This window comes from Xiphophorus hellerii, chromosome 7 (assembly GCF_003331165.1).
Source record: "Xiphophorus hellerii strain 12219 chromosome 7, Xiphophorus_hellerii-4.1, whole genome shotgun sequence".
NCBI classification, from domain to species: Eukaryota; Metazoa; Chordata; class Actinopteri; order Cyprinodontiformes; family Poeciliidae; genus Xiphophorus; species Xiphophorus hellerii.
Window position 1 is genome coordinate 16,413,046 of NC_045678.1, and position 8,966 is coordinate 16,422,011.

The following is an 8,966-nucleotide window of genomic DNA, read 5'->3' on the forward strand; positions in this document are numbered from 1 at the left end:
GCGCCTCTTTTATTTGGTACTCTGCACATCCCTTTTTGAATCAACTTCTTCCATCATTTGTGTCTTCCTCCATCAACTGCATATTCTGCTGATAAAGCACTAGCACTTTATGTTGCTCTAGAAATAAAGTTTGATTGATTGATGATTTCATTTAAAAACGAACATTTACACATCAAATTACTTTTAATGCTACATTTATCATATTTAGTAGTCATAATATTTATCAACGTTTGCTGCTGTTTCTAGAAATGCGCGTTAAAGGAAGTTTATCCCTTAGGCTTTCCGTCTGTTGTCATGGAGACTGTGACGCTATGCAGGATTATTCAGATTGGCTTTAGCTAGCTCTTGCTGTTGTGGCTGTTTGGGCGTTAATGTCCACAAAACAATAAGAGTTGTGGCGTAAAGATAATGGCGGCGGCGTTAGATGCTCTCTGGGAGGACAGAGATGTTAGATTTGACATTACTGCGCAGTGAGTTAATAATCATTTGGGAATATTACCCGTAGCATTGCTAGCAAGCTCACTTAGCTCCAGAACGGAGCTAGATGGCTTATCCGAAAAAAGCTCCCATAATTAACTGTTTTTGGTTGGTTGTTGATTTATTTTTCTTTAATGTTAGCTTTATATCAGAGTTACCTTTCTTCTGGGTTTCAGGTTTTCTGCACTGATCTCTTACACCTAAATAAATAACCTATGGTCATCTTTCTGTGCACAGACAGATGAAAACCCGTCCAGGAGAAGTGTTGATCGATTGTCTGGACTCAATTGAAGATACGAAAGGAAATAACGGAGAACGAGGTGGCATTGCCATTCCCGTGTACCGTTAATGCGTAGTTGGTGTAATTTGAGTTATAGAATAAGGACTGTCTCCCCATTTCAGGACGGCTCTTGGTGACAAACTTGAGAATCATTTGGCACTCTTCGGCTCTGCCAAGAGTCAACTTGTGTGAGTAAAACTAAATGTCTGAATGGTAAATAATATTCCTGAATGTAATGTGGGTTATTAGGTTCGGGTTTGACTCAAGAAGCTTTTCATTAAACATTTTTATCTACAATATTTCTATTTCATACAGCTTGTTAAATGTAAAATGTGATGTTTTCTATTATTTTTATTAGCTGTTGGTTATAACACTATTATTAACATCACAACAAGGACCGCAAACTCTGTGAGTAACCTTATCTTTCACTTTCTAAAAGTTTCATTTGAACTTTCCTGTAGATTGTCAGTAATTTTTTTGTGGTATTTATATCTAAATTTAATTTGGTTTTCTAGAAACTGAGGGGTCATACTGAAGCACTCTACATCTTAACAAAGTCCAACAACACAAGATTTGAGTTCATTTTTACCAACCTGGTTCTCGGAAGTCCTAGGCTCTTTACCTCTGTCATTGCTGTACACAGGTAAACAAAACTAAAGGAGGATTATATTTTAAATTTAGTAGGTGCCTTATTAAGAGTTTGACATTTTATGTTTCGCAACAGGGCTTATGAGACCTCTAAGATGTACCGAGACCTGAAACTGCGAGCTGCTCTTATTCAAAACAAGCAGCTTCGACTCTTGCCTCAGGAGCAAGTATATGATAAAATCAATGGGGTTTGGAATCTCTCCAGTGATCAGGTACTGCTGTTGTTCAGAAAGAGAGCATAACTACAGTACAAGTAAAATTTATCCAAGATTCTATGTATGTCACCATTTGAAATGAAAAATTTTCCATAACATGAATAGATTTTTTTGTAGGGTAACCTGGGAACCTTCTTTATCACCAATGTTCGGATTGTGTGGCATGCCAATATGAACGAGAGTTTCAACGTCAGCATTCCTTACCTACAGATTGTAAGTTTTGATTCTGATGTCTTGATTCTGCTTAGCCAAGGAGTTCATTTCATGCGCAAGAAAAACAGCTAATTTATAAATGTACTCTACAGTGGACGTCGGGACTTTAAAAAAAAAAAAAACACTTCTTACAGGAATAATTGAGTGAGTCTCTGACATAAATATATGACAGGATGAAAATCCAGGAGTATAGGATGGCACTGATAGCTTAGAAGGGTGAAGTTGGGTGAAGTGTGCCATAGTCATCTGTGAGCTAGGATTACTTTGTATAATTTCAGGTTTTTGTTCCCATGGTTCGGCACACCTGAATTTAAATGATTTTATTCATGAACATGTCACAAAATGTAAACAAAATAGGTTTTTTTTCTTTGCAATCTATTTTTTACAAACCTAACACTTATTCTATAGCAGAAAAATCAAATTTAAAAAGCAAATCCTTTTTCTGAAAATCCTTTTTCCAACTATGTAAATTGCTTGAAACTTGACAGTGGAACATGGATTAACATAAGCGCTCTAAAAACAGTCATAAAGAGTAACATATCAGATGAAGTGTATGGTTATTGAGTGAATATGGCAAAAAGATTCTGCGCTTTAAGCCTAGAGCCTATTTAACTAATAATTTTCTGTTCTTTCCAAGTGGTCGATCCGAATAAGAGACTCAAAGTTTGGCCTGGCTCTGGTTATTGAAAGTTCCCGACAGGTGACTTCCTTGGACGTTCTCATAATAAAGGTTTTCCTCTTCTTGCTTTGATGATATAATAATAACAGCAACCTTGCCGTTTCAGAGTGGAGGATATGTGCTTGGGTTTAAAATTGATCCGGTGGAGAAGCTGCAAGACGCTCTCAAAGAAATCAACTCTTTGCATAAAGTTTACTCTACAAACCCAATCTTTGGAGTGGATTATGAAATGGAGGAAAAGGTAGGCGAACATGTATAGTTTTAGACATAAATTTGAATGACAACAGCCTTAAATATATTGCTATGGCAGCAATGACATGGTTTATCTCCAAGCATATTTATATGTCAGAATGATTCAAAGTCTAGAAATGAATCTCAAAGGGATAATGTGGTAAGACTTGAAAACTTAATGATAACAGTGCATGTGCAAAGCTGGTAGAGTCATGCCTCAGAAAGTTGCAGCTATAGTGAAAGCCTGCCACACTTTTCACATTTTATTTGCGCAGCTTTTTTTTTAAATGTGGTTAGTTACCAATGAACATCACAATTTCTCACTACCTTGTTTTAGTTTCTAAAATTCTAATAAGATAATTTAAAGTTTGAGGTTTGGATATGTTAAAATGTTTAAAAGTTCGAGAAGTATTAATAGTTTTGCAAGGTATTCTAGAGATGTCCTCTAACATTTCTCATTGTGCCCTTTTCAGCCCCAGCCGCTGGAAGAACTGACTGTGGAACAGCCTCCTGATGACGTGGAAATTGAGCCCGATGAACAGACCGATGCGTTCACTGTGAGTGAGCCTGCTGGCCTTCGCCACACTCGTCACTCCTCTGGGAGTCTAAAGCCTGTCAGACTCTCAGAATAACTACGAGCTAATGCTTCCCAGCATGACAAACCAACAAGAGTTCACGTTGCTTAGTGCTCCTGTCTGTGTTGCTCATCAGCAACAATGATCTACCTTAACAACTAGAATACACTGCTGATTGCAATCACTTTAATAACCTCTCTATGTGTTTTTTTTTTTTCAGGCCTACTTTGCTGATGGGCATAAGGTAAATATATTCATGAAATAAACTCAAGTTTTCAGCACATTTTAAAAAATGCGAAAACCTGATATCTTTGTTGTGATACTACAGCAACAAGACCGTGAAGCAGTTTTCTCTGATGAGCTTGGCCTCGCCATTGAGAAGCTAAAGGAGGGCTTTACACTTCAGGGGCTGTGGGAAGTCATAGGCTAAAACAACATGAAACATCTGTGTTCTCTATGTACAGACAAGTGTGGATTTATTTATTGTTTATAGGCCAACATTAAAGTTGCATAGATCATTTATAGATGCTTTGTTTAAAGACAAGGTACCAAATTTCATATCTGGTAAAAAAAAAAAAGAGTAACTTGAATTGTATGCTTTTTTGTTTGTTTTGCTTTTTTTGTAGTTTTTAAATGCTGTGAAGACAGGGTTTCCATGCAGCCTGAAAAAAATTTGAATTTCTTTCTTGTCCCTTCCTAATGTCTTCTCTTTCTTCCTCCATTTCTTGTTTTCCTTCCTTCCTTCCTTTTTTCCTACCTCCCTACCAACCTTTCCTTCTTTCCTTATGAAAGAAAGGAAGTGAGTTTCTATGTTTTAGCCATAACTAAAGTCTGCTCACTTCTGAAATGTTTGTCATGACATTGTATTAACATAAAAAATGTTTAGCAACCCTATAAAAGCCTCTTAAGAATAAAATTTATTTAAGTAAACTGTGGGGTTGGAGGAGCATTTCTTGATGTCTAATTAAACATCCACAGACTGAATAGGTCTGTTGTGGCCTGATTACAAAGTTGTACAAACATTTAAAGAATGGAGGATAAGCTGCCACCTCCTGGTGTGGCTGCAGTTCTCTGACCTGGCTCCTGATTAGAGGACGTTCCTTTAAATGTCTCACCAAATCTCACTGACTGAAGCTGGGCTGTCACTGCTATCAATGAACTCTGAGCCACCATGGGAATGCTTTCATTGTACCAAAAATACTTGACAGAAGATGTCAGTCACATGATTTGAGATAATATACAACATTGAAATTAAACCTGATAAGTTTTCCTTTTAAAACCGTCTTCCTCTCTAAAAGATAGCCACAGTTAAATTTAAAAAGATTGTGATATTTCTGTGTGGCTGCTCAACAATGTAGAGGTGACGAGGCTTCACAGTTGTTAGGGGTTTTTTGACAGCTGTGTGACAGTTCCACTTTGGCCAACCTGAATTCTTCATGGTTGGGCTGGTGGGCTATATTTAGGAGGGCACGGTTATATTGAAGCGCCTACAGACCTGTGCGCCTGTAGTTTGCTGTCTTCAGCCTTCCTGTCTGAAGAGAATGGACACCCAAGGGCTTAGAGAGGACCTCCGTCTGTTTCAGAGCACTCTGTTGCAGGATGGACTCAAAGAGCTGCTGAATGAGAATAAGCTGATTGACTGTGTCCTAAAGGTTGGGGACAGAAGCATCCCCAGCCACCGGCTCATCCTGGCAGCATGCAGCCCATATTTCCGGGAGCTTTTCTTCTCTGTGGATGGCAAGGAAGAGGACAGAAAGGAGGTTGTTTTGGAGAACCTTGATCCTAATGTTATGGAGGTGATTGTGAATTACCTGTACTCGGCTGAGATCGACATCAACGACAACAACGTCCAGGACATCTTTACTGTTGCAAATCGCTTCCAGATCCCCTCAGTGTTCACGGTTTGCGTGAACTATCTGCAGAAGAGTCTCACCAAGAAGAGTTGCCTTGCCATCTACAGGCTGGGACTGGTGCTCAACTGTGCCAGGCTGGCCATGGCAGCAAGAGATTACATTGCCGATCGCTTCGAGACCATAGCCAAAGATGAGGATTTCTTAGATCTCGCCCCACCTGAGATCTTTGCCATCATTGGCACTGATGCGTTGAATGTTGAAAAAGAAGAAGCCGTGTTTGAGGCTCTCATGAGGTGGATCAGAAAGGATAAAGAAAAGCGAGCAAAATCCTTGGATGAGGCTTTTGAGTACATTCGCTTCCGTCTACTTCCAGAAAAGTACTTCAAGGAAAAAGTGGAGAAAGATGAGCTGATCAAGGCTGACCCAGACCTCCTCAAAAAGATCAAAGTCATAAAGGAAGCATTTGCAGGGAAACTGCCCGAGAAGAAAAAGGGTTCAGGTGATGCTGAGGGAGATGAGGGGACGCTGCCAGGTTACCTGAACAACAATCGCAGGTATGGCATGCACGCTAAAGACGTGATCGTCATGATTAACGACACTGCTGCTGTGGCCTATGATGGCCAAGAGAACGAGTGCTTTCTTGCTGCAATGTCTGAACGAATTCCCCGAAACCATGTCAGCCTCACAACAAAGAAGAACAACCTGTACGTGCTAGGAGGACTGTTTGTAGACGAGGAGAATAAAGAAAATCCACTGCAGTGTTACTTCTACCAGGTAGAAAAGTGTTGTTTGATTAAAACAGCAGTGATAAAGTACTCAGTTTTTAAAACATGTCTATACTTTTCAGCTGGACAGCCTTGCTGCTGAATGGCTAGCCCTGCCACCAATGCCGTCACCCAGGTGTCTCTTCGCAATGGGGGAATTTGAAAACCTAATATTTGCTGTGGCGGGAAAAGACTTGCAGTCCAACGAGTCCCATGACACCGTTATGTGCTACGATACTGAGTAGGTTTGGCATGTTTAACATTTGAATATAGTTTTAGTGAGAGCCATAAAGCAGTTCTGTGTCTTCTGTTTTTAGAAAAATGAAGTGGACAGAAACAAAGAAGCTGCCTGTGAAAATCCACGGCCACTGCGTGGTCTCTGAGAATGGCTTGGTGTACTGCCTGGGAGGAAAAACCGATGAAAAGTAAGGTCACAGTGTTGACATTTTGTTTTCTTCCATTAAATTAAAACTCGACTTTCATTAACCCTGACCTGGACAATGTTTTGTCTTTTTGCCAAAAGTAAAGCAACCAATAAGATGTTTGCATACAACCACAAGAAGTCAGAGTGGAAAGAGGTTGCTTCCATGAAGACTCCTAGATCCATGTTCGGAGCAGTTATCCACAAGGGGAAGCTCATCGTTGCTGGGGGAGTCAATGAAGACGGACTGACGGCAGTGTGCGAAGCCTATGACTTTGGGACCAACAAGTAAGTGCTGGGTTTTAATTAAAAATATGTTTATTATTCAAGTTATTGCACTGTTGTCTATAAGTCTTCCTTCATGTTTTTTGTGATCAAAAAGGGTTTCTTTGAATTAGAACTGTTTTTAATGTAATATTCAGGTCAGTAATTCTTAGCTCAGTGTCAGACCACTTATTTAGTTTTAATCGTTTAACTCTGACATATGAATCATTCAGACAAATAAAAGCCTTCTAAAATCAGGAGATGAAAGAAGCTGGATATAGTGGACCAGTTAGGAACGCTCGCAAATGAAACCGGCTTCTAAGGCACTTTTTTAACGGCAGACTGGCACAATTTATGCAGTTAGATATATGAAATTAGCAGACATACACAGTGATTCTCAAACCTCTGTTGACTTAAGACTTGTCATACATCAGAAAACCTGAAAGATGATTAATCTCTGAGGTTCTGTCAGATTCTTGTTGGATTTTGTATCCCTAAAAGAAAACTCTTGTTTATTATTTTAATATAAAGTGTAGTAAATACATTATTATAAAAGAATAATATACCATAATTAAGAACAGGTTAAAAAATACAAAGCAGGCAATGTCTCAATGAAAAACTTGACATGCCTTAGAAAGATCTGCGATAACTATTCCTCAGAAACAGCTTAAAGGTTTACTAAACCTCAAAATAAAGCAAATATGACTGCATGTATGACTTAAAAACATGTTTAAATAAAATTAATAATGTTCAAATCAATGGGTAAATCTTTTTTTCTTTGTTTTTGATCATCTTCTCTATAGAATATGTACAAAAATATTGTCATGTCTTTTTTGAGCTAGAAATACCAAAACTGATTTTAATACACTCTCACTTTGAAAGACTTAACCAAATTCTGCATAAAGTATTTACAACAGGAAGAATAGGGGAAAAGTGGTCATTTTCTTTAGTAGCTTAGAGATTGCCACCAGCTAAAAAGGCAGAAGCATTTCCTACTGATTTGAGAAGGATATTCAAAACCTGAATTTTACAAAATAATAATCAATAAAATACCAGCGCTCAGAACTGTGTGTTTTGTTGGAGGTGGTCGCCTTTCACAGAGTTTCCCCAGGAGAGGAGTTCAATCAACCTGGTGAGCTGTGGAGGGCTGCTGTACGCCGTGGGAGGCTTTGCCATGGTAGAGAACGAGAACAAGGAGTGTGCACCAACTGAAGTCATTGACATTTGGCAGTAGGTTTGAGTTTCTCTCCTGCACATCAGTTCATTCATTCCTTTTAAATACATCAATAACTTATTTTATTGCCTGCATCAGGTATGAAGAGGACTCCAAACAGTGGAGCGGCATGATCAGAGAAATACGTTACGCAGCTGGAGCCTCGTGTGTCTCCATGCGCTTGAATGCAGCCAGAATGCCCAAACTGTAACACGGGACTGTTGTGCTATTATTGTGTGTCGTGATCATTTTATTTACAAGCTCCTAGCAGAGGATGGTTTTTGTAGCCTTAACAATCAGATAATTTTACTATCCATACTGACTTTTAGTTTGATTAAAATGTTGAAATATTTTCTCATGTTATGCAGTTAGGGAACTTCTTATTGTTGTGAAAGCTTTTTTCAATCTTTTATAAAAAAAAAACAAACAAAAAAAACATAGAACTTAGATTAAATAAACAGATTTAAGTTTAATAGTTATTGAAATAAAGTTTATATATTCGAGACAAATCTCTGAGTTTCCTGACTGACTTTAAAATCAAACCCTTCAAGCTGCTTTTCTACATAAAAATTAATGGGTTTTTTTTTTATGTTTTTTTAACGTATTTGTTAAAATTATCATTATGTTGAGTGTGGTGGTGACACAGGGGGTAGAGCGCGCGACCCTTGTATGGAGACCTCCGTTCCTTGACATGGTCGCCACGGGTTCGAGTCTCGGCCTGTTGACTTTTGCCGCACGTCTGTAACCTCTCTCACGTCCCTCCTACTTGTCAATCTACTATAAAATAAAAGCCACTAGAGCTTTTACTACGTCGTGACAATATAATACGAGACAAAAAAAAAAAAATCGAGCTCTTCCACCATACGCTCGTCTAGGTTTGGTGACTTCTGCAAGTCAACGACTTGATGCTATCTGCTGGGATAGAAAACTTTTTAAACTATTGTGAATTGGCGCCATATAAATAAACTGAATAGATTTGAATTTAAATGAATTATTGTAAAATCCGACCAAAAACAACCAAACACTATTTATAACAATTTTTTTTTAAAGCCAAAAACACTATGAAGAAAAATTCATGTTTATCTTCTACTGAATTCAGCCATCCAATAAAACACTGGGTATCACTTCCAATG

At 38.4% G+C, this 8,966-nt stretch overlaps 2 protein-coding genes across 2 annotated transcripts; both read left to right on the plus strand.

Moving 5' to 3' along the window:
• Positions 1-277: 277 nt before the first annotated feature.
• On the plus strand, positions 278-4,248 carry bbs5 (Bardet-Biedl syndrome 5). Its single transcript, XM_032566857.1, has 12 exons — positions 278-470; positions 715-797; positions 880-945; positions 1,116-1,165; positions 1,273-1,400; positions 1,482-1,617; positions 1,738-1,833; positions 2,471-2,533; positions 2,619-2,753; positions 3,217-3,300; positions 3,539-3,562; positions 3,647-4,248. Exons 1-12 carry the CDS (start codon positions 409-411, stop codon positions 3,746-3,748), a joined length of 1,029 nt encoding a protein of 342 aa, XP_032422748.1. The 5' UTR covers positions 278-408; the 3' UTR covers positions 3,749-4,248.
• Positions 4,249-4,392: 144 nt separating this feature from the next.
• On the plus strand, positions 4,393-8,196 carry klhl41a (kelch-like family member 41a). The gene is made up of 6 exons (XM_032566853.1): positions 4,393-5,945; positions 6,019-6,176; positions 6,253-6,360; positions 6,459-6,644; positions 7,704-7,850; positions 7,933-8,196. The coding sequence occupies exons 1-6, from the start codon at positions 4,860-4,862 to the stop codon at positions 8,042-8,044; spliced, it is 1,797 nt and encodes a 598-aa protein (XP_032422744.1). The 5' UTR covers positions 4,393-4,859; the 3' UTR covers positions 8,045-8,196.
• The last annotated feature ends 770 nt before the right edge of the window (positions 8,197-8,966 follow it).

What these genes read in the sequence shown, in the direction of transcription:
- bbs5 (XM_032566857.1), top strand. Translation starts at nt 409, where the DNA reads ATGGCGGCGGCGTTAGATGCTCTCTGGGAGGACAGAGATGTTAGATTT. An exon ending in GCATTCCTTACCTACAGATT is followed by an intron (nt 1,834 to 2,470) that starts GTAAGTTTTGAT and finishes GTTCTTTCCAAG; the next exon opens with TGGTCGATCCGAATAAGAGA. An exon ending in ACTTTGCTGATGGGCATAAG is followed by an intron (nt 3,563 to 3,646) that starts GTAAATATATTC and finishes GTGATACTACAG; the next exon opens with CAACAAGACCGTGAAGCAGT.
- klhl41a (XM_032566853.1), top strand. Translation starts at nt 4,860, where the DNA reads ATGGACACCCAAGGGCTTAGAGAGGACCTCCGTCTGTTTCAGAGCACT. An exon ending in TGCAGTGTTACTTCTACCAG is followed by an intron (nt 5,946 to 6,018) that starts GTAGAAAAGTGT and finishes TATACTTTTCAG; the next exon opens with CTGGACAGCCTTGCTGCTGA. An exon ending in GAAGTCATTGACATTTGGCA is followed by an intron (nt 7,851 to 7,932) that starts GTAGGTTTGAGT and finishes TGCCTGCATCAG; the next exon opens with GTATGAAGAGGACTCCAAAC.